General features: G+C 43.0%; 1 protein-coding gene across 7 annotated transcripts in view; it reads right to left on the reverse strand.

Moving 5' to 3' along the window:
• Positions 1–23,764, reverse strand: part of CACNA2D1 (calcium voltage-gated channel auxiliary subunit alpha2delta 1) — a 658,833-nt gene that overhangs the window by 117,196 nt on the left and 517,873 nt on the right. For all 7 annotated transcript variants that reach the window (XM_039518654.1, XM_039518644.1, XM_039518662.1 and 4 more), the window contains exon 12: positions 21,631–21,735. In XM_039518654.1, the coding sequence (XP_039374588.1) occupies positions 21,631–21,735 (105 nt within the window). The remainder of the gene's footprint in view (positions 1–21,630; positions 21,736–23,764) is intronic.

The raw sequence follows: 23,764 nt of genomic DNA on the forward strand, positions 1-23,764 counted from the left end.
TGTATCTTTCTATGGTAATTATCTCCATTCCTTTTTTTTTTAAATGTTGAGGTAAACAAGTGTGTTTCTATAGATAATCATCAAAATGTCTTAGGAACCTCTTTTATTTTAGCATTTTACTCTCCTGTATAAGTCTCTCATTCTTCCCTTTGCTTTTCTTAGGTTTTGCATCATTTTAATATTTTACAGCTTTTCTTTATGCTCCCCATTCGATCACATTAATGAGTCAGGAATTTATTTGTCTTGTTTTCTGATCTTTACTTATCATCCTTACTTTCTTTGACCTCATCTACTTACAATACCCCAGTTTAGTTCTCATATAAGTTTGCACTGTTCCAGTGTTTTGATATAAGTTAGGAAGCAACATGATGGAGAGAACCTATGATCAAGCATTTTATAGTAAAAGCCTCTCGAATTATTTTTTATTAATGATAATGATTCTTATTCTCAACTATATTTCTTACAGGACATAATGCTCTTGAATCAATCACATGCTCTCCTTTTCCTAAAAAACAACTCTTCCTAAACCCTTCCAAACAATCTAGGTCAGTGGTTTACAACTTTTTTTCATTTGTGAACCCCTAAAAAATTTCAAATGGTGGTGCGGACCACGTAGGAAAACTTAGACATAGTCTACAGACCCCCAAAGGTCTGCTAACCAGAGGTTGAAAATTACTAATCTAGGTTACTCAAGTATTTAAACCTTATTTTCTGCCTCCACTAGACTTAATTTAAGCCTCTGATGCACCTACCCTTACTGAACCTCTTATTTCCTTCCTCATGCTTCCTGAATATATAAATACAAACTTCATATTATCTGAATGGAATTTAACTCTGTTTCCTGATGTTTTCCACCTGTTTATCATATTACATATACTCCTCTTGTTTCACTGTCTGTTTGTTTCAGCTCTTCTATCTCGCAGAGGTATTCCTTTCACCTCTTTAATTAAAATTCTTCTTTTAAGAACCTGATTGATTTTTCATTGTTTTAAGATCCAAGGGTTTTGGATCTGTGTTTACCAGGATTAATTGGTGAGGGTATACTCTCAAGCCTACCCTGGAAAAGGGATGTAAGGACTTGGGTGGGAGGGATTAGTCTCAAATCTGCCCAGGAAAGGGGAGGTTAGGGACTTGGGAAATATTTGGGGGAAGGCAGAGTTCCAAGTGGCTCTCCCCTAAGATTTGGAACACGCTTGGTGGTGGCAGCTTACTGTTAACCTAAGCTGGTAAATAAGCTTAGGGGGTCTTTCATGCAGGTCCCCACATCTGTACCCTAAAGTTCAGAGTAGGGAGGGAACCTTAACAAGAACATGCAAACTACAAGAAATTAACAGTGAGGGACAATTTTTGAACAGGCCTGTCCTAAGCATTAAGCAGAGCTGATGTTCATTTTCATCCACTTCAATAACATTTACATGGGCCTTATTTGCTCTCCCTGTCTCTTCAAAATAAAGGAAGAAGCTGTGGTCATCTCAAAAATCTTGCATCTTTTATGCAGAGATTCATGACCCATTGATACTTGGGCCTACATTTCTGAGCATTTCTCAGCTTCAGTGGTTTGAGAAGGACACAAGGCAGAGAGGACTGTCTCTGGGTTTTGATGGAACTCAGTAAAGCACTTTTGATTAAAAGAATGCACAGTACCTAAAACAGCCTTGAAAAAACTGACAGGAGGCAAGCCTTATTAGAAAATGTTGTTGAAGAGTTAAAAACTTTAGAAAGTTTAGAACTTTAGAAAGGTAACCTCTTAGATTTGGTTTGCAAATGGAGCTGACCTTGTAAACAGAATCCTTAACTCAAAGAGGACTCTGAAAGAAACTCCAACAGAAACATCCAAAAAGGGGATATTATACTATGGTAAATCCCCAAGCAGGGGCAGCACGGTGGGAGGAGGGGGGAGAGAGAGAGAATGATCCATGACTGGAGGGGCACTGAGGAAGCTCGCCTGATGCTAGAGGTGGCCCTGCCCAAGTGGGACTCTGCTGAGCTGGACTGGGGCGGGAGGAGGGGTATATCTGTGAGAATGCCCCTGCTCAGGAGTGGAAGCTGCACCTGCTGCTGTACTGAACAAGCATTCAGGCTCCTGAGTGCTCATTTTAAAGAGACAGCGCACTGACACACTCAGGGACACACACAGTCTCCCACATACATTCTCGCCAACACTCACTCACTCTTGCAACTTCCTGTCAAAATGCACAATGCACATAGTATCTCTGTAAATTTATTCTTTCAAAGTTCAATAAGGATTACAGTACTGTTATGTTGGGTTTTTGACTAGTCTGTGCATTTAATACTTCTATTTCTCTCTTACGATTAAATTTAATTCTTTGAGTAGTGAGTTTTAAAATGCCGAAGCTATCCTGGCTGGAGTAATTATCATTATTACTTTTATTACCATATCGTGCTTTGTCATTCATTATTTAAAATGGTACAATCAAATAATGGTATCCTTCTAGAATGTAAATTTAGCTTGTACTCCTCTTAGCAGTGCCAGATTAAAAAAAAATAGCTAAACATATAATTTTAGATACTGTGCAGATGAAGCTCGCTTTGTTTCAAATTGCCTTGTTAATTATATCTGTAAAATAACTTCGAATTTGTACAAAAATAAATGTGGTTCCAAGTCTGATACTAATAGTAATGATGGAGTCAAATGTTAGTGAGTCACGTACATGACTGTGATCAATAAACATAAATGCCAAAATAATTAGAAAAATAAATTCCCGTTCTTAATAAAGAGAAAAAAAATCTTAACCATGTATGTTAAAATTAAGTAAATATGTTTTAGTGGCATGAAATACAATTGACTAAAATAGAGTAGATAACGACAGTAACACAGAATGTGTATGTTACAGAAAGTAAGCAGATTTTATTTATTTTTATCTCTACTCAGGGCCAGCTCTAGGTTTTTTGCCGCCCCAAGCAAAAAAAATTTTGGCTGTCCCCACCTCAGTCCTGGGCTCCCCCCCGCCCCTCGCTGCCCCAGTCCTGGGCTCTCCCCACCCACCTGCACCCCCTGCCGCCCCAGCTCTGGGCCTTCCCCCACCCGCACCCGCCTGCCCCCCCAACCCTGGGCTCTCCCGCCCCGCCCCAACCCCCCTGCCGTCCCAGCCTGGGCTCTCCTCCCCCACCTGCACCCCCTGCCACCCCAACCCTAGGCTCTCCCCCACACACACACCCCATGCTGCCCCAGCTCTCGGCTCTCCCCTTGCCCCCCAACAGTGCCCCACCACCCACACACCCTTGCTGCCCCAGCCCTGGGGTCTGCCCCTCCACCTGCACCCCTGCCGCCCCAGCCCTGGGCTCCCCACCTGCACCCTCCTTCCGCCCCAGTCCTGGGTCACTGGTAACTTGCTCCCAGGGCGAATCATTCAGCAGGAATTTTGGATGTGCACAGAACACAGACAGGATTGGTTCCCATATAGTTACAGAACTGCAGTAAAGTGGAACAATTTTCAGCTTGTGTGATTGGAGGCTATCTGGATGCATGTTATAAGACTGTCCTCCATAAATGAGGAAAAGCTGAGGTGCCTTTATTATTCTTTTGTTCCACTCTTTCTTTCTATGGGGAATTTGCCAATGCAATATCACTGTCTTCCTTTTAAACAAATAAAACTAAAAAAAAAAAAAAAAAAAAAGCAATGGCTGTTTAAAATAGCAATTGCAGTCCTAAAAACCACTGGGAAGCATTTCTTGCTCAATTTTATCCTACTTTTTCTACAGCAAATTACGGTGGATCAGTATATTTGATTTGGGAGAAATGAAGTAACAGCTGCCCAAACTGAGCTTGAGCACTCCTGAATTTTGAGGTGTTCAAATCTGGAAGGCAGGCACTAGATTCCCTTTCTGAATATTAGCTAAATCAGGAAAGGAAAAGTCAATTTCTGCTTCCATGGCTCAAAAGTGGAAATCCTCCTACATGCCTGGTACTGTATCTAAAGCTGATGAACTCCCCTAGCAGAGCCTCCCCTCCCTTTCTTTTCATTTTAAATTCTAGTCGGATCCACATAGCTCCCTTGCTAAGCTTCAGACAGAGAGTGGCACTGTCCATTTAGTCCACCAAATTCCTTCTTTGGGGGCTGCAAGGTGAGGCCACACCAGTATCCCTAATCCAGTCTGGGGATGTCTTCTGAAGGGGCTATCTGGGCCAAAGCCTTCTACTCCTTGGGCACACTTGTTCCCCATTCACAGTGCCACCCTGCTCTAGCAGTGAGCTCTCCATTCACAGCAAGCTGCAGCATGAGGTTTCAGTTACCATACTCCCTCCCCTTCCCTTTCCTGTTGATAGCGGCCAAGGGAATGCTGGGAAATGTAGTTCTTTCCCTGCTCCAGGGCTGGCTCTATAGGCAGAGAGCTAACCAAGGAACTACAACTCTCAGGGCCCCCTGTTGGTTCTCAGCTCCCAGGCTGGATCCCTGTGGGCTGCCGCCCCTGCAAATGGGCTGTCCCAAGCACCTGCTTGCTTTGCTGGTGCCTAGAGCCATCCTTGTCTCTACTAAAGATAGTGTAAAAAGTATCAAAGTTTTGTTTCTGATATCTGTGTTAAGGCTCCAAAACTGATATCTCCCAATTTGGGATTGGGAATATTTTGCCGTATTATCTCCTGATTGTTCTAAATTTACATATAAATTTAAAATATGGTTTTAACGGGTGTTTATATATCTTTTCTTTCTTTATACAGGAAATAGATATAGTGCTCCCTTCAGCTAATTTCTAAGTAATTATCTGCAAAAAACCTAGAGTTTTCAGGTGCCTAAGTAGCCCCTGGAATCACTGTTAAAGTTGCCTTTTACTTAAGAAAGTCTGAAATTGCACCCCTGCTTCCTCCCTGCCTAGTTCACAGCCCCAGCATGTGGCTCCCTGCCATGTGCCTGCTGCAGCTGCATCTGGTTCTGGCCCAGGCTTAGGTTTTCAAACTGTCTGGGGCTCAGGAGCAGCACAGACCCAGCATCCATCCCCCTTTCCACCCACTGCCTCCTCCAGCTGCTACTAAGGATGGAAGACAGAGCAGAAGGTGCAGGTAACACCTCCTACAGCACTTGTGTTCAATTAACCCTCTCTATCATTGAGGCCACCTGCTCCAGATTGACCACAGCATGAGTTGTTGTACTATGGCTCCGAGTGTCCAAATCTTCCAAATATCCTACTTCGCTGTGTGCAGATGGTTAATTTTAATATATAATGCAGTACCGTCTCCAATTTAAAGTAATTAGTTATTAGTATTATTTAACTAGTAATTTTCCCCCAGAAGTTTGAATATTGTTATTATTAGTAGTATTAGTTTATTTACTTATGTATTGACTTAGGGTTTTTTCCTATTCATTTTCTGTGAATAAATGTTGCACCAGTGAGCTGCCACAAACAAAAAAACTGATCTGTCTGTATACATTTTTATTCTCCTTTTCAGGATAACACAGATAAAATATATGTTTAAGTATATATTGTAAAAAAAAAAAAAAAAGAAAGAAAAAAAAAAGTGTGTGTGCCCACAAGATGTATAGCGCAGCCCCTGCAATTTTCTATCTAGCCCATCTGAGCCCCACCATCAGGACGAGGCTGGAGCTGCCCTTGTCCCCAAGAAATCCCTTCAAATTGCTCCCTTGGTAGTAGGCTGTTTAAGGGCTGGATCCTCTAAGCTGTTCCTATGCTCATGTGGAGCCCCACTAAAGACAATGGGGACACCCCTAGGCACACCATCTTGGACCATCAGAGCTTTAGAAAGTATGTTATATTTGTTGATAGTAATCAGTATGAATCAGAAGTTTGAAATTATAGAAAACTGATACGGGAAGCAAAAGGACACAAGAAGAAATCTATGGCAAGCAGCATTAAGGACAACAAGGAGTTGTAAAATATATTAGGAACAATGGGATTGATCCATTACTAGATGGAAATAGTAGAATTATCAATAATAATGCAGAAAAAGCAGAAGCATTCAGTTAATATGTCTGTTCTGTATTGGGGGAAAAACAAATGATATAATCTCATCATATGGTAATCATAACACTCTTTCCATTCCACAAGTATCTCAGGAGAATGCAAAACAGAAGATACGAATGTTAGACATTTTAAAATCAGCATACCAAGAAAACTTGCATCCAAGAGTTTTAAAAGAGCTGGCTGAGGAGCTCACTGGACATTAATGTTGATTTGCAATAAGTCTTGGAGCACTGGAAAAATTCTAGAAGACTGGAAGAAAGCTAATGTTGTGCCATTTTTTAAAAAGGTTACCTGGGATGACCCAGGTAATTATAGGCCTGTCAGCATGACATCAATCCCAGGCAAGATAATGGAGTGGCTGATACAGGACTCGATTAATAAAGAACTAAAGCAGGATGTGATGGGGCAGCTGCCCCTCACTGGCTGGCAAAAGGTTAATAGCAGCCCTTGGAGCAGCTGCGCAGAACCCAGCCGATCAGAGGAAGCTTAGAAGCAACCAGTGAGGGACAGGCTGGGCCCTATGAGAAAGGTTGCAAGGCAGAGAGTCTCTCCCTGGAACTTGAGGGAGAAGGACTTTCTGCCTGTAGAGAGAAGTACCTAGGACAGAGCAGTGTTGGGCAGGGTCAGGTGAGCAAGCAGAGCTCCAGTCTAGCTGGCTGCCAGACTGTGGCCTTGATACAGGGGCCGAGTAGGTGCTGGGGCATGGGGAAGTGACACAGGGAAAGCAGGCAGTGGCAGAGGGGAAGGAAAGGCAGTGAGCAGCTGCCAGCTATAGGGTCCCTGGGTGGGGGCCTAGAGTAGGAGGAGGGCCTGCCCTCCCCACCCCCTCCTTTGCCCCTCTGGCCGCCGAAGGAAGTGGCCAGGCAAAGGACTGCAGTTTGCCCCTAAGTGAGGGGCTGGAGTAGGGGCTGTAGTTTGCCACTGCGGTGAGAGGCCGGGCGAAGGACTGCCAGTTCCCCCAGAAGTGGGGAGACAACAGAGTTGGGGCACACCCAGAGGGCTGTGCCCTGAAGAGGAGGCCAAGGTCCCTGAGATTCGTGGGTCCCCACAGATGGCGGAGACGATGGAGAAGCAGCGATGGAGAGTAAGACACCACAAGAGAAGGGCGCCCTGCTGATGGACAGAGCTAATTCCTGGAGCAACCAGCAGAGGGGGCCATGGTGGTGAGCACAACCCGTTACACACGGTAATGTAATTAATGCAAATCATGGTGTTTCTGGAAAATAGATCCTAACTTGATATCCATTTTTGATGAGATTACGTGTCTGGTTGATAAAGATAATAGTGTTGATGTAATACCCTTAGACTTCTGTAAGGCATTTTACTTGGTACTATGTGACATTTTGACTAAAAAACTAAAACAATAAAAAATTAACATGGCACACATTAAATGGGTTAAAATTGGTTAACTGAGAGATATTTGTAAACAGGGAATTATCATAGAGGGGGGTGTTTCCAGTGTGGACCAACAGGGATCAGTTGTTGGCCCTACGCTATTTAACGTTTTTGTCAGTGGTCTGGAAAAAAACATAAAAATCATCCCTGAAAATGTTTTGCAGATGACAAAAAAAATGGGGTAAGGGTAAATAATGAAGAGGACAAGTCACTGATTCAGAGCAATCTGGATTGCTTGGTAAACTGGTCACAAACCATGTGTGCTTTCATATGGCCAAACATATACCCGTATAGACCTAGGAACAAAGAATGTTGGCCATACTTACAGAATGGGGGACTTTATGCTGGGACCCTGTGATTGAGAAGAAGATTTGGGGTGTGTGGTGAAGAATCAGCTAAACATGAGCTCCCAGTGTGATGTTGTGGTCAAAAGAGCTAATGCGATCCTCAGATGCATAAACAGGTGAATCTCAAATAGGAGTAGAGGGGCTCTTTTACCTCTGTATTTAGCACTGGTGCAATTGCTACTGGAATACTGTGTCCAGTTCTGGTGCCCACTATTTAAGAAGAATGTTGATAAATTGCAGGGGATTCGGAGAAGAGCCACAAGAACGGTTAAAGGATTGGAAAACATGCTTTAATGATAATCACTAGGGGCTCAATCTATTTAACCTTCTCTTTGTCAAGCTAAGGGGTGACGATTACAATCTATAAGTATCTACCTGGGGAACAAATATGTAATAATGAGCTCTTCAGTCTAGCAGAGAATAGTATAACATGATCCAGTGACTGGGAATTGAAGCTATACAAATTCAGATTGGAAGTAAAGGGTCACTTTTTAATAGTGAGTGTAATTAACTGTTGGAACAACTTGCCAAAGGTTGCAGTGTTTTCTCCATCACTGACAATTTTTAAATGAATATTGGATGGTTTCTAAAAAATATGCTCTAAGAATTATTTTGGGGACATTCCATGGCATGTGTTACACAGGAGATCAGACTAGATCACAGTGGTCCCTTCTGGCCATGGCTATGAAGGATGAGAACAATACTCTCACCAAACTCAGGCTGGAAAAACTTTACTGACGGTCAGTTAACATAAAGCACCTTTCCTTACACCAACAGTAATTTTTTTCAGACCCTCAGATAGAAAAGCAGGGTGGACAAAGCTGGTAAATTTTAAGAGGGTACTAACGAGATTGGCAGCCCAGGCTTCCCAGGACTAATTCTTTTGCAGCGTAAATTGGATCCACTCATCCCTGGATTTTCGAAGTAAGACGTATATAAAAAGTTAGGATTGGGGTAGAAATGAACTCTGCGGTAAAGGATCTGCTCTAGACCTTAGCAGATTGCTTGGTATTTTTAGATTTAGTAGGACAGTAGGCTAACTTTGCTTAATGAAAGTAGAAGGCTAAGAGGAATAAGGGGAAAGCCACGTCTTTGATGGTAAGGCTGTTGTAGTGTCACAAGGAGTTAAAGGTCTTTGGCCAATGACAGCTGAAGCTGAAGCTAGGGAGAGACTGAAGGTTATTGTCATCTCATCAAACCTGTTTTGTATCATCAGAAGAGAAGCATTTCCCTTATCTGTTTTCATTTTAAACCTCTGTATCTTCTGGGAAACAGACCTAACTAAGTATCAGAGGGGAAGCCGTGTTAGTCTAGATCTGTAAAAGCACGAAGCATGAAGTGGGTATTCACCCATGAAAGCTCATGCTCCAAAACGTCTGTTAGTCTATAAGGTGCCACAAGACTCTTTGCTGCTTTTACAGACCTAACTAACTGTGAGGTAAAGACCGCCTCAGGAAGTTCTGGATAAAAGAGTGAGAGAATTGTATGAGGACAAGTAAAACCAGGGCAACTAATAGGAGCCAAAAGAAAACTTGGATTACCACTCAACATTTTTGAAATTTCGTTAGTCAGTTCTGTGTGCTCAAGTGTGATATAAGCAATACTCCATCTAGCTGAAAACTGATAACTGGTGACTAGTAAATGATGTATTCCTACATAATCAAAGTGCAGCCTATTAATAATAACAACAAAGGGAAGGAAAGTGGAGGGAAGAGGGTGTTTGTTTTTAAATACACAGTTTTTAAGTTGCATGTTCCATTAACATAGAAATAAAATATCAAGGGAGGAAGAATAGTTTTTAAAGTGAATGGAATTAGGAGATCTGGGTTCTATTCCCAGCTTTGGCAAAGACTTGCTTTGTGACCTTAGGCAAGTCATTTATTCTCTCTCTGTGCTTAGCCTCAGCTCTACAATGGGCTCTGCACAGGTGCAAGATTTGGCCCACATAGTGCTCGTTGCAGGACTGGGGCCTTAGTTTGTTCATATTTTTTTTAAAGGGGGATAGTATAGTTACCTAATCAACAGGGATGTTGTGAATCTCTACTGTGAAATTCATCCATGTTTTGAAATGCTTTGAGATGCAGGGCACAATAGAATTTCAGAATATCTATGCTCTATAATTAAAACATACAAAAATGTTTCTTCTGATTCAATGTTATTATTTATCTATCAGTTTCTCCAAAAAACTAATTTCCATTTTTTAAAGTCACTGAGAGAAAGTCATCACTAATATGAACAGATAACACTGGAGCATGGCCTCATATCACAAGGGACTAATGTAATACATTTCAAATAAGTAGCTGTGAACATTACGGTGCCCTGAGAAGATGCCATTACTTGTATAGTTGCTGTCTCACTAGAGGAAAGTGAAGTAGCTGCATGTGATTAGCTGGTTCATGGAAATTAGAAATGAAAGTGACCTACTAGATCTTCTTCCCTGGCCATTATAGGATTGTTCCCTCCAGTACTTTTGTTTATAAATGTCTCCAAAGAGAGGTCTTCTATCAGTTCTCTTGGGAAACCATTGTACAGTTCAATTGATCTCATAGTTAGGAACATATTCTAGAAATTAGCCTAGCTAAGTTGCTGTAAAGATGTGGGAACTAGAATCAGACTCTGCAGAGCCTAGGATAGCTGACATTCCCACGGTGCTACCGAGATACCATGAGGAGCCCCAGTCAGGGAGCATTGTGGAGAAGGTGCCACAGGAAGTACTGCCCAAGGGACCCAGAGTGACCCTGATGCCCTCTGATTGACCATCTACCCTATGTAACCCTGGAGGGTACCCCAGGAAGTTGTCTGGTCAACAACAAAGACTTCGGGCCTGCTACGACTCCAGATCTCATCTCCTGATCTCTGGTCTCCAGTCCCAATTTGACTCTGACCCTGATTCTTGCCTGATACCACCACTGGTCTATGACTCCAGCCTGACTCTGAGCTTGATTCCTGCCTCTCTATTCTAGCCTTGTACTCTCTCTAGTCTCTGACTCCAGCCTGACTTTGACCCTGACTCTAGTGATTCTTCTGACTCCTGTTCGTCGAGCACTGTCCCTGACATGTGGACCATCGCCCAGTTGTGACCACTAGACCAGCCTGCCTATGTTCTGGTTCCTTACAGTTGCACTGTGCTAGTACCCAGTACAAAGTGGCAGTAAAGCCAGGCTAGCTGGCCAGTGGAGGATTCTTCCTGCCCGGTACCTTCTACACCACCACCCCTATTACAGTTCCCAGAGTAGAGGGCATGGTCTGGGCCAAGACAAAGTGTCATGGTAATCCCTACTTTCTGGGTCACCTTAGGGGTAAGTAACAATCGATGTACAGTAGAGTAGTCCAGACACTAGCTTAGCATCCAGGAAGCATAAAGTTGGCTTAAAACCTTTGTCCCTCCTTAGACTATGCCAAGCTTAGTTCAGACATAGCCCAGCGTCTGACGAATTCAATCTAAATCTTCCTTAGTTTCATCCAGTTAACATTACATTACGCCCCTTTAGTCCCATCACATGCATGTAAAACACACATACACAGAAGAATCACTCCCACCTACTACTGAAATGCAGGCATTTCTGGGCAGAATTTGACAGCTGTTAAATTACACTAACAAATCAAGTCTAAGGGTACGTCTACACTACGGGACTATTCCGAATTTGCATAAACCGGTTTTGTAAAACAGATTTTATAAAATCGAGTGCGCGCGGCCACACTAAACACATTAAATCGGTAGTGTGCGTCCATGGTCCGAGGCTAGCGTCGATTTCTGGAGCGTTGCACTGTGGATAGCTATCCCGTAGCTATCCCATAGTTCCCGCAGCCTCCCCCGCCCCTTGGCATTTCCGGGTTGAGATCCCAGTGCCTGATGGGGCAAAAATCATTTTCGCGGGTGGTTCTGGGTACAGCCTCACCCCCCCCCTCCCTGAAAGCGGCAGACAACCGTTTCGCGCCTTTTTTGCTTGGTGAACTGTGCAGACGCCATACCACAGCAAGCATGGACCCTGCTCAGTTCAATACCGCAATCGTGGATGTTTTAAACACCTCGCGCACTCTCGTGCAGTATATGCTGAACCAGGACCTTCGAACCGAGGCGAGTAAGAGGCGGATACGGCAGCGCGGCGATGACAGTGATGAGGACGTAGACACAGAATTCTCTCAAACCGCGGGCCCCGGCGCTTTGGAGATCCTGATGGTAATGGGGCAGATTCTATCCATTGAACGCCGATTTGGGGCCCGGGAAACAAGCACTGACTGGTGGGACCGCATTGTGTTGCAGGTGTGGGACGATTCCCAGTGGCTGCGAAACTTTCGCATGCGTAAGGGCACTTTCATGGAACTTTGTGACTTGCTTGCCCCTGCCCTGAAACGCCATAATACCAAGATGAGAGCAGCCCTCACAGTAGAGAAGCGAGTGGCGATAGCCCTGTGGAAGCTTGCAATGCCAGACAGCTACCGGTCAGTCGGGAATCAATTTGGAGTTGGAAAATCTACTGTGGGGGCTGTGATGCAAGTAGCCAAAGCAATCACTAAGCTGCTGCTACGAAGGTTGTGACTCTGGGAAACGTGCAGGCCATAGTGGATGGCTTTGCTGCACTGGGATTCCCTAACTGTGGGGGGGCGATAGATGGAACCCATATCCCTATCTTGGCACCGCAGCACCAGGGCACCCAGTACGTAAACCGGAAGGGGTACTTTTCAATGGTGCTGCAAGCACTGGTGGATCACAAGGACGTTTCACAAACATCCACGTGGGATGGCCAGGAGGGTTCATGGCCTCGCGTATTCAGAAGCACTACTCTGTTTAAATGGCTGCAGCAAGGAATTACTTCCCAGACCAGAAAATAACAGTTGGGGATGTTGAAATGCCTGTCGTTATCCTGGGGACCCAGCCTACCCCTTGATGCCATGGCTCATGAAGCCATACACAGGCAGCCTGGACAGTGGTCAGGATCTGTTCAATTACAGGCTGAGCAAGTGCAGAATGGTGGTGGAATGTGCATTTGGCCGGTTAAAGCGCTGGCGCACATTACTGACTCGCTCAGACCTCAGCCAAACCAATGTCCCCTATGTTATTGCTGCTTGCTGTATTCTCCACAATCTCTGTGAGAGTAAGGGGGAGACCTTTATGGCGGGGTGGGAGGCTGAGGCAAATCACCTGGCCGCTGATTACGCGCAGCCAGACACCAGGGAGATTAGAAGAGCACACCAGGAAGCGGTGCGCATCAGAGAAGCTTTGAAAACGAGCTTCATCAATGGCCAGGGTACAGTGTGACTGCTGTGTTTGTTGATGAACACCCAACCCCCTTGATTGACTCAGTCCCTGTAAGCAACTCCCCCTCCCCCTTCGAGTACAGCTTACTTATGCAAATAAAGTCACTCTCATTTAAAAAGCATGAATTCTTTATTGATTCATTATAAAAAGAGGGAGAGAAGTAAGGGTGTGCTTTGGGAGGAGGCTAGGAGGGATGGAGAAGGCCATTAAAAAAAAAATCAGAGTAACGACACCCTTCTGGTTGGGCTGTCCACGGGGGTGGAGTGGGCGGGTGCACGGAGCCTCCCCCCACGCGTTCTTACACGTCTGGGTGAGGAGGCTAAGGAACATGGTGAGAGGGGAGGGTGGTTATACAGGGGCTGCAGCGGCACTCTGTGATCCTGCTGCCGTTCCTGAAGCTCCACAAGACGCCGGAGCATGTCAGTTTGATCACGCAGCAGCCCCAGAGTTGCATCCCGCCACCGCTGATCTTCCTGCCGCAACCGCTGATTTTCCTGCCGGTCTTCCTGCCGCCACCTCTCATCTCGGTTGTCCCTCCTGTCCTCACGTTCACTGGCCTCTTTCCTGTAATTTGAAACCACGTCCTTCCACTCATTCAGATGAGCTCTTTCATTGCGTGTAACTTCCATAATATCCGAGAACATCTCATCTCGCGTCTTCTTTTTCCTCCGCCTTATCTGTGCTAGCCTTTGGGATGGAGGAGGGATGGTTGAAAAATTTGCAGCTGCATGAGGGAGATAAATATTTAGAAAGATACATTTTACAGAACAATGGTTATACTGTTTCACAGTGAACATCACTATTCACCTAGCACATGTGATTTCCCTACAAGGTCGCATTTTTCATCTTAATAGTGAGTGCTTGCAGCTCTGGAGTTACAGATCTCACAGACACAGGTCCAGGCATCAGAATTCAGCTTGCATGCGGCCATGGTAAGCCACTGTCTCAGTGATTTACCCCTCCCCCCCAACGCATGGCTAATACCACGCTAGCTCCCTGCTAATCAACAACCTTCCCCCCACCCACTGTGTGTCTGGTAGCTTGGGAAGATCGCCGGTGACCAAACAGAAAAGATCATCGGCATTTCACTCCTCCTCCTCCCCGCTTCGCTACGTGCAGGAAAGTGTTTTTTTTAAGCTGCTGCATTCCACGAACCCAGTAGAAAAATGGCCACCCCCCTTACTTAAATTCCTGATTTTTAACCAGGTTATCCTGAACGATATCACTTTGCTGAGGATAACAGAACAAGATAAAGAGCGGATGCTTCTTGAATGCCAGCAGTCACCGGGACCATACGCTGCTATGCTTTGCCACGCAATGATACCTGATTACTTGCTACATGCATGGCATGGTAAAGTGTCCTACCATGGTGGGCGGAACAAGGATGCCTTGCCCAGAAACCTTCTGCAAAGGCTTCTGGAGTACCTACAGGAGCGCTTCATCGAGATGTCCCTGGAGGATTTCCTCTCAATCCCCGGACATGTTAACAAACTTTTCTAAGTAACTATACTGTCTGCGAATGCATCCCAAGTCCTCAGGGCAAATCAATCATTAAAAAAGGCTTGCTTAAAAAACAATGTTTGCTATTTGCAAAGGTACACTCACCAGAGCTCCCTTCCATGGCGTCATTGTCTGGAATAGTTGCTTGTGAGGGCTGGGAGCAGGGTAATTCCGTCAGGGTGATAAAAAGCTCCTGGCTGCTGGGGGTCACGGAGTGCTGTGTGCTCTCTGCTAGGTCTTCCTCTTCTTCTTCATCTTCATCTTCCCCGTCTGCATAATCCTCAGACATGGCAGAGATTACAACCCCCACCTCAGAATCCACGGTCAGGGGTGGGGTACTTGTGGCACAGCCCCCTAAAATTCCATGCAGCTCAGCATAGAAGCGGCATGTTTTTCGACCTGCCCCGGACCTTCCGTTTGCTTCTTTGGTTTTCTGGTAGGCTTGTCTGAGCTCCTTAACTTTCACTCTGCACTGCACTGAGTCCCTGCAGTGGCCTTTATCCGTCATAGCCTTAGAAATTCTTTCAAATACTTTTTCATTTCGTCTTTTGGAACGCAGTTCTGTTAGCACTGAATCCTCTCCCCATATAGCGATCAGATCCAGTACCTCCCGAGCGGTCCATGCTGGGGCTCTTTTTCGATTCTCAGGAGACTGCATTGTTAACTGTGCTGATGAGCTGTGTGTGGTCACCTGTGATGATGAGCTCTCCACGCTGGGGAAGCAGGAAATGAATTTCAAAAGTTCGCGGGGCTTTTCCTGTCTACCTGGCCAGTGCATCCGAGTTGAGAATGCTGTCCAGAGCGGTCAGTGGTGCACTGTGGGATACCGCCCGGAGGCCAATACCGTCGATTTGCGGCCACACTAACCCTATTCCGATATGTTAATCCCGATATTAGCGCTACTCCTCTCGTCGGGGAGGAGTACAGAAACCGATTTAAAGAGCCATTAAAATCGATATAAGGTGCCTCCTAGTGTGGACGGTTGTGGCGTTAAATCGGTTTTACGCTCCTAAAACCGATTTAAACGCCTAGTGTAGACCAGGCTTCAAAGTGGAAAAATGCCACATCTAATTCCAACTACCGGGGTAATCACAGAAAACAGAACACACATAGACTGGAATTTGGCAACACATTGGGGCTAGTACCCTATCATGAAAGTGTCACAGGTTTTTTAATGGCTGCAAGTAGTCAGGGCTGTGCTTTTCAGAATTATCTTTAAAAGATATATGCCACTGTCTAAGCTTATGGAAAATAGAGCTTCCTTTAGTTATGCTGGCTCGTAATTTGTGTGATAATTACTTCTAACCAGTTCTGAATAGTAGTCCCCAAGGGTTCCCTCCAGCAGTAATGGTATCAGAGAAATGCCATCCAGTTAAGGGGAAGTTATCTGCACACACAAAATGAATATTTACCACTTTCATTCCTGTAATTTACCACTGCGAATGTGGTATTTCCCGTGCTTAATGCAAGCGCTGTGAATGCCACAGTAAAGGTAAACATGCCAATTGTTAAATAGCACCCTGTGAAGTTGTCTTCTGTTACACTACGTATAGCTTTATAGAAGTGACAAGGCATGATTCAATGAATAATTTCAATTTCAAAGGCATTACTATTCTTTTTAGTGCAGTAACACTTCAGAGCCTTTGGCATAGCCCAGGACCCCATTGTACAAACACAGCCCCTGCATGCAGAAAAGTTAGAATGTGTCCCCTCAAAATATTAATGGTTAGGTTTGTTTTATAACAATCTCTCCATTCACACATGAAGAGATCTAAAGAGACAGAAAGCGACTTGAAATATAGCCATATGCCAGCATAAATGGATGAAAATCACAGTTGCCAACTTTCACAATAAGCACCCCAACTTTCGCAGTAAGCCAAACATCAAGCTAATCCCATTTCAAAACAAGGCCAAAACAAGCCAAGCCCTAAGAACCCCAACACTCTATGTGCCTAGATCCCCCCGGTGTGCAGTCTGGGACTGTGGTGGGCCCACTGTGCACCCCAGACTCTCTCCCCACCCTTGCCCCTGCTAGCTTCTTGCCCCTGCTTACCGGGAGCCAACCAGATGGAGCAACAAGCTACAAGCCAAACAAGCAACAAGCTACAAGCCAAAAAGTAACCAACAAGCATCTCACAAGCCAATTAAGCCAAAAACAAGCCCAATTTCTGCGTTTTTTTCTTGGATTTGGCATGTCTGATGAAAATCAGTAATTTAATGGAACATTTTTCCTATCTCTGTTTTCACGGTTTCCTGTTTTTGTTTTATAAAACTGTTTATTGTTTTCTTTGACTTGTCAACTTGAAGGCTGAGCTAAGGTCAAGCTCCAGTAACAACTAAACAATGCAAAGAAGTGTAAATAGGCAATGTATGAATGGCCAAAAGGTGCTTAGCTCCCGTACATGCCAAAGAATGACAAAGCGATTGACACCAAGAAGGAAATACTTTGAGATCTAAAGTGAGTTCAGCTTGGAGGGGAAGCAACAATATGGGGTAACATAATCTGATTTGAATAAAAGAGAAGATGGGCATTTTTTGTACAATGGACAGGTAATAAGTCTTCCAACATAAGGTATATATTACTAATTCTACTCTACCTAATTCTACTCCAATTCTACCAATGTGATATATACCATCATGTGCCAGCAATGCCCCTCTGCCATGTACATTGGACAAACTGGACAGTCTCTTTGCAAAAGAATAAATGGACACAAATCAGACTTCAAGAATTATAACATTCAAAAACCAGTCGGCGAGCACTTGAACCTTCCTGGACACTCAAAACAGGTAAGGCAACTTCCATCTTTTCATGTACTGTTATTTATATCTTCCTACTGTATTTTCCACTCCATGCATCCGATGAAGTGGGTTTTAGTTCACAAAAGCTTATGACCAAATAGATTTGTTAGTCTCTAAGGTGCCACAAGTACTCCTCGTTCTTTTTAATTCTACTCTATTCATAAAGGCATTCTTAGACTGCAGTCATTAATGTAGCATCTGAGCATCTTCCAGTAGTTTATTAAGCAATGTGATTAAAATCTATCATATGTTGTTTGTTCTCCCCTTCTCTTCCCAGGGAGAGAAGTGTGTGCAGTGTGTGTCTCGTTTGTTTGTTTTTTAACATGTATATTTATGATAGAGAAGACAGGGTTGAAGAAATGTGCCTTGCACTTGGAGTAGAAAGAGGAGAGGTTTGTGATGGCCCCTACTTCCACGGGGAGTTCATTCCACAGTTTCAGACTGGAGGCCAAAAATGTTACATCTCCAAGGTAACAGTGATTCACTGTACTATGCTACAATCGTGAACAACATAAAGATATTTCTTTTACAACCCCTTTGCTAAGCATAGGGAGAAATGCTCAAACATGAATGCATATTATTCAAGAAAAGATACCACCACTTGGTTCTGTGTTGTGTGCATTACACAGTTCAGCTGCATTTTGTTACTCTGTAATGCTATTACTGAAAAATATATGGAAGCAGATTCTGATAACCTAATTCATCTTGAATCTCTGTCTGTAACTTAGTCCATATTAAGTTCAATGACTACTTGTGGCATAAGTAGACTGGAGTAAAAGTACTAGAATCAGAACATAATCATAACCAGTGAGAAGTTTTATCATATCTTGCCTGAACACAGCTTACTATATAGTCTTTAAAAGGCTACACTATTCTCTGTGGCTATTTCTTTGCAAGATACAAATATTAATTGTCTAATCTTGGAATGCATGTGCCAGTGGCTTTACTTTTATCCTCTGCCAGTCTAAACTTTAATTAGAGATGTTGAGAAAGAGAGAGAGAGAGAGAGAGAGAGATTTACACATTTAACATTCCAGAAATAATGCTTATCCTTGTAACCAGATAGACCAAGAGCTCTTGAATTAGTACTAATAACTTTTGCATTAAGTTATTACTTTGAGAAACACCAAAAACTTGCTACAATAGTGTGGTTATTTGTAGTAGTTCAGACAGATGAATTTGCCAGTACAAATCACTGATTACCCTCATTCTATATTTTGCTGTAATATACTTTTAAATGTCTTCAATTATATTTTGCAAGCACAAATTCACCTTCAAGAATGTGAAGATGTTTACTTGATTGAAGAAGCATTTTCTTTTTCCTTGAATAAACCTTGTGCCTTTTAAGTAGCACATGTCAAAAACTGTGCTCCTTGTACTTTCAAAGTCACTTTGGTGCAAAGCAATAATACAGGCATTTTTGCTAGTACATTATTAGATAAGGAAAAGGAAGGTTGGAATTTACTGAAACGTAAACCGGCAGATTTATAAAATTAATCGGGTATGAGTCGCTTGCATTACAATTAATTGTGTCAGAAAATGTGCTTAATTACGACATATGTTCCAACAAGGTGGCCATTATCATCCACAAATTTTATTTAGTATGCAGTAACAAATTGTGTGACGGACAATACCAGACATTTCATTTCCCATGCATGGCTGAGGAATTTGTTGTCTTTCTTAAACTTGTGTACTTAGACACAATGTGGGATAGAGTGTGATTCATTTCTTAGCATTATAAAACTGTACCTTTCTTAGGACTGGACATTTTACCCTATTTCCAATCCTAAAACACAATTGCAAATGGAAAACACTAAGAAATGAATCACACTCGTTCATGCCTCTTTCACACAATGTCATTTAGTAACTATTCTTTTGGTTTTGTTGTGTTAAAATAAATGCTATCAGGCACAGAAAAGAGGTAGGATAGCATGAAATTTCCATGTATAATTTGAGAAGTCTGCACAGTCAGTATGCCTTAGAACTGAGTGGCTACAACTCCAGCTGTAAGTGCAATGTAGCTTATTGTTAATTACCAGTTTTAAAAAATACTTGGTACTTATGGACTGCCTTTCTTTCAAAAGTCTCAAAGTAATACACAAAGATTAACTAAAGCTGTGAGGGAGGCTTTATATCCATATTGCAGATTGGAAGCTAGGCCGAAAACAAGTGAAGGAACTTGTTCAGGGTCACACAATGAGTCATCATCAGAGACAGAAACAGGCCCTGGATTCCTGGGCCCCAATTCAGCAAGGTACATGCCCAGCTTTCAGCACATGAATTGTTCCACTGAAGCCAAAGAGACTGTTCATGTGCTAAAGATACCAAGCATCTTGCTGAGTTGGGGGACCTGATTCCCAGCTACCTGCACTACACTGACTATAGATCCATCAGGTGACATTGGGAGAGTTAAAACTATCTTAATTATGAAGAAACTTACATTGAAATATATTGAGTGAGGATTCGGCATGACCCGAATAACATAACTCACAGAATTTGAGACAGTGATTTCTGCACTGAGTCCATAACTCCTGGTTGAACTATAGCACATCTTTTAGAAAGACCTCGAATCTTGATTTAAAGAGTTCAGGTAACAGAGAATCTACCACATCCCTAGGTAAGCTGTTCCAGTTTTTTACTGTTAAAAATATTCACCTTATTTCTAGTCTGAATTTATGTAGCTTCAGTCTCTAGCTATCCAATCTACTTATGTCTATATCTGCTAGATTTAAAAAAAAAAAAACCCATAACATTAATTGCTATTACAAAGAAAATATCAGCTGTGGAGACGTACATATCAACAGAGATAAACAAAACAGAGAAGAGTGATGAAATGGCATATATTGGGAACTGTTAGCCAGAACTATAGACCTGCAAACCTGTGATTTACCAAAAAGCTTTAGGTAAATAAATGTTCATGTACAAAACTCCCTTAACCTGTTGTCTGTTTTGTATGGGTGTTACATACAGTTATGAAAACGAATGGCTCATTGCTTAACACAGGAATGCCAGTCGGGGAAAAGGAGAGAGAGTGTTCAAGTGTGTGTCTCCCCACATGCACAGCGGTGACTTGTGTGGTCTTCAGCAAGTCACTAAATCGTCCTGTATCTCATGTTCTTCATTTGTAGTACAGGGATAATAGCTACCTACAGCACTGGGGTTACAGGAAAACTTAATGCATTATGATTTACAAGAGTACTTCTGGGAGAATTCTGTGCCACTGCGCATGCACAGAATTCATGTGTCCTGCAGATTTTTTTTCTCTGCAGAAAATACATTCTGCTGGAGAGGCTCAGCTGTTATGCCTTTTGCCCAATAAGAGCTGCTGTGGCACCAGAGCAGAGGCAGCAGGTTCACCACTCTATGCCCATGGCAGTCAGCGGTCAATAGGGAGAGAGCAGAGGCTACGTCCCTCATAGTGCCCTGCCTCCGGGGCCAGGATATGGGGGTGACAAAAAACAGAATGGGCACATGGTGCTGCTTGGGGATCACATAGACTGGAGTTCAGAAGCTGTAGTGGGGGGACAGTCTGGGACAGGCGCTGAATGGGAGTGGGGGTGGAGGGATGCTGAGAGGTGGGGGTGGTGGAGTGGGGGTACAGGGACACATGGGGACAGGGGCAGAGGCATCTGACTGATTGGGAAAGACTAGGGGTCAGCCAGGGTCTACATGGGGGAGGCTCCCCAACAGTCCCTCCCCTACAAAAAAAAACCTGTTCCAATCTTCTCCCACCCACACCCAACAACCCTCCAGGTTCACTCCCTTGCTCCTTCCGAGAAATTACTTCCCTCAGCTCCTCTGTTCCCCTGGGTTCCCCAAAGCCTGTGCACTGCTTCTGAAATACATTTCTGAATTGTAGATTAACTGAATTATTCCTCAGAGTTCTGTATGAATATGCCTAGTAGGGGAACTATTTGTTAAAAAACATTCCCTGAATCTTTTTTGTCTGTATAGTTACATACTTGTTGACAGGTATTTTGAAATAAATTACCAAAATCATTGAAACTGGTGTGCTTATATTGTGTTATTTTGACAAATAAGATATGCAAATTTTTGTAGAATTTTAAAATATTGTGCGCAGGATTTTTAATCTTTTTGGTGCAGAATTTTTTATGTATTAGGGCAGAATTCTCCCAGGAGTAAAAGCTTTGAGATCCGCGGGTGGTAGGCAGTGTATGAATGCAAAATATTATTTAATAATTCCATCATATTTTCATACCAATATTGTTCACTGGGAAAACTTCTGATGGTGTATTATTCAATACTTGCATCTCAAAGATACCAGTTATTTTGAACACTTACAAAACACAAGTTTGTTTTTTTTTCCAGAAAGCACCTACATGTCCCAATTAGGTATCTTCATACAAAAACCTTGTAAATGTCACTTACTTTTTTGTCTTTGTTGTATGTGTTGAAAATCTCTTGTGCTCTTTCTTCACCACCATCAGTAAACAACATAATGATCTTATTGCAATTAGCTCTAGAGCCACTGTGCTGTAAGAGATTCAAAGAGAAGTATCATTTTAGTTCTGGCTCTCAAAAAAAAAATGCAGAAGTGCAATATAGTTCCCAGAAACACAGTTCAGCTCTGAAGGGCAAGGAATGCCTCTTTTTTAATGCATTGTGCAGAGGAAAGCGCATTATTTAAGTATTAACGGTTAAAACCTGACCTCACTGGATATGTTTACACTTCAGTGAAACAGCTCCCCTGGCTGGCCCTGGTTAGCTTGTGGGACTTGGGCTGAGGGGCTACAAAACAGCAGTGTAGACCTTCCAGCTTGGGCTGGAGGGAGGCTCTGGGACCCAGCAATGGAGAATGTCAAAGCTTCTGTTGACCAGGATTTCACCCAATAAGTCTGTGTTCAATATAGTATTTCTAAGTATATATCCTGCTTTTTGTCACCAAGATATTAGTATTATTAGTGCATCAGTTCTGAAAGAAACTTTCCTTCACCCTTTAAGAGCCAAATTATGGTACACCTCAAATCTGACAAAAAAGCAACTTTGTGGTAATCAGGTATGTTCCACCCAAAGAAGCATAAGGGACCTGCATGGAATACGGTTGTTTGGGGTGGAGGTAAATTGAATATTTGTTAAAACAAAACATGCAGATCAAATCCTGCTCCCAAATTCTCTTCACTGGATGCCTGAATGCGACTCAGACAGTGGCTATCTTGCATATGCAATTCAAAAAAGAGGACATTTTCACTCTCTCCTTCAGTTTTACTCGGCCTGACTCCCTCTATCCTCCCACGCTCTGGAATTTTGAAGCCAACAGAAGTGGCTACTGATGCTTCAACTCATAGGAGTCAATCTCAGACACCCCGAGTGTCTCAAGTTGGGATCCCAAGTGCTGAGACAGTCAAACTCTCTGGCCACTAATTTGGTCCTTAAACTGAAGATCTGAGGTAAATAAATTACCACTCAGCTCCCAGTGAACTTGCCACCTCTTAGGTTTAAGCCTTACAAACTCAGGACTTTGTTTTGTTTTATTTTTTTTCCTTTCTTCAGAATCAGCTCAGTTTTTCTCTTCATTTATTTTTGCTGACTTTTTTTTTCTTTTACACTCAAAGCACACGTTTTGCAGGCTTACACAAAGTGGGGTAGGTTTTCACCAAGGTTACCTGGCTACTTGGAGGAACAAGAAAACCCCTGCTCCTCTGAGTCTCTTGATCAATTGCAGCACCAGTGGAGGGGAGGTGCCGCGCACCCCCGATTCCTCTCTGTAAACAGGGCAGAAGGGTATGGGAGTGGGAGGAGCCCTATCTCAGATCCCTAATTCAGTAGCCAATGTAGCTGGCAGAGCAACTGGGAGAAGCAAGCTGCTCATGAGAAAAGGTGAAGTAACTTTCTCTACAACAAAAACAAGGGAGAAGTGAGAAGAAATTCTGTTCTCTGCATTACAAATCATCCAGCAGTATGTTCCCGGGGTGCTGAAGCTATGCAATGTCCCTAATAGAGAAGAGACCATAATGTAACGATCTAGTCCTCACTGGTTAATTGATGAGCACGAATATAGCTACTTTATTGTATAATTCTATAGTATGCTCACCAAATTCTGGTATTAAGAAAATAAATCAAAATTCTTTACTTGCTATTACTGCATTTTTACTAAAACTAATTCTTTACGACCTTTTGACATCAGAAGCTCAGTTTTCACGAGGCACCTCTGTCTAACGAAGGACAGAACTGAGCCTTATGAATTTTCTTACCAGTAATGATGAATAAAGAAATTTGAAATCATTGCATTAATATCACTCTTGTCAGCACTGTAAGTTTCATTTGGAAGTAAAAACTGCAGGATCACTTTTGCTTGTAAAATATTATATATGATACATTGCTTTGGGCTGCTGCTCTTTTATATTAAAAAAAGTAATAAAACTAGAACAGGTACTTTATAAATATTGAAAAAACACCTACCTGCTTAATGATTTAATAGACGTTCCAAAATAAATTCATAAGGGCACCACAAAAATAATTGACTGGAGGCCCAAATCCTGGCCACCTTACTTTCACAAGGTGT

This window comes from Mauremys reevesii, linkage group 1 (genome assembly GCF_016161935.1).
Source record: "Mauremys reevesii isolate NIE-2019 linkage group 1, ASM1616193v1, whole genome shotgun sequence".
Classification (NCBI taxonomy): domain Eukaryota; kingdom Metazoa; phylum Chordata; order Testudines; family Geoemydidae; genus Mauremys; species Mauremys reevesii.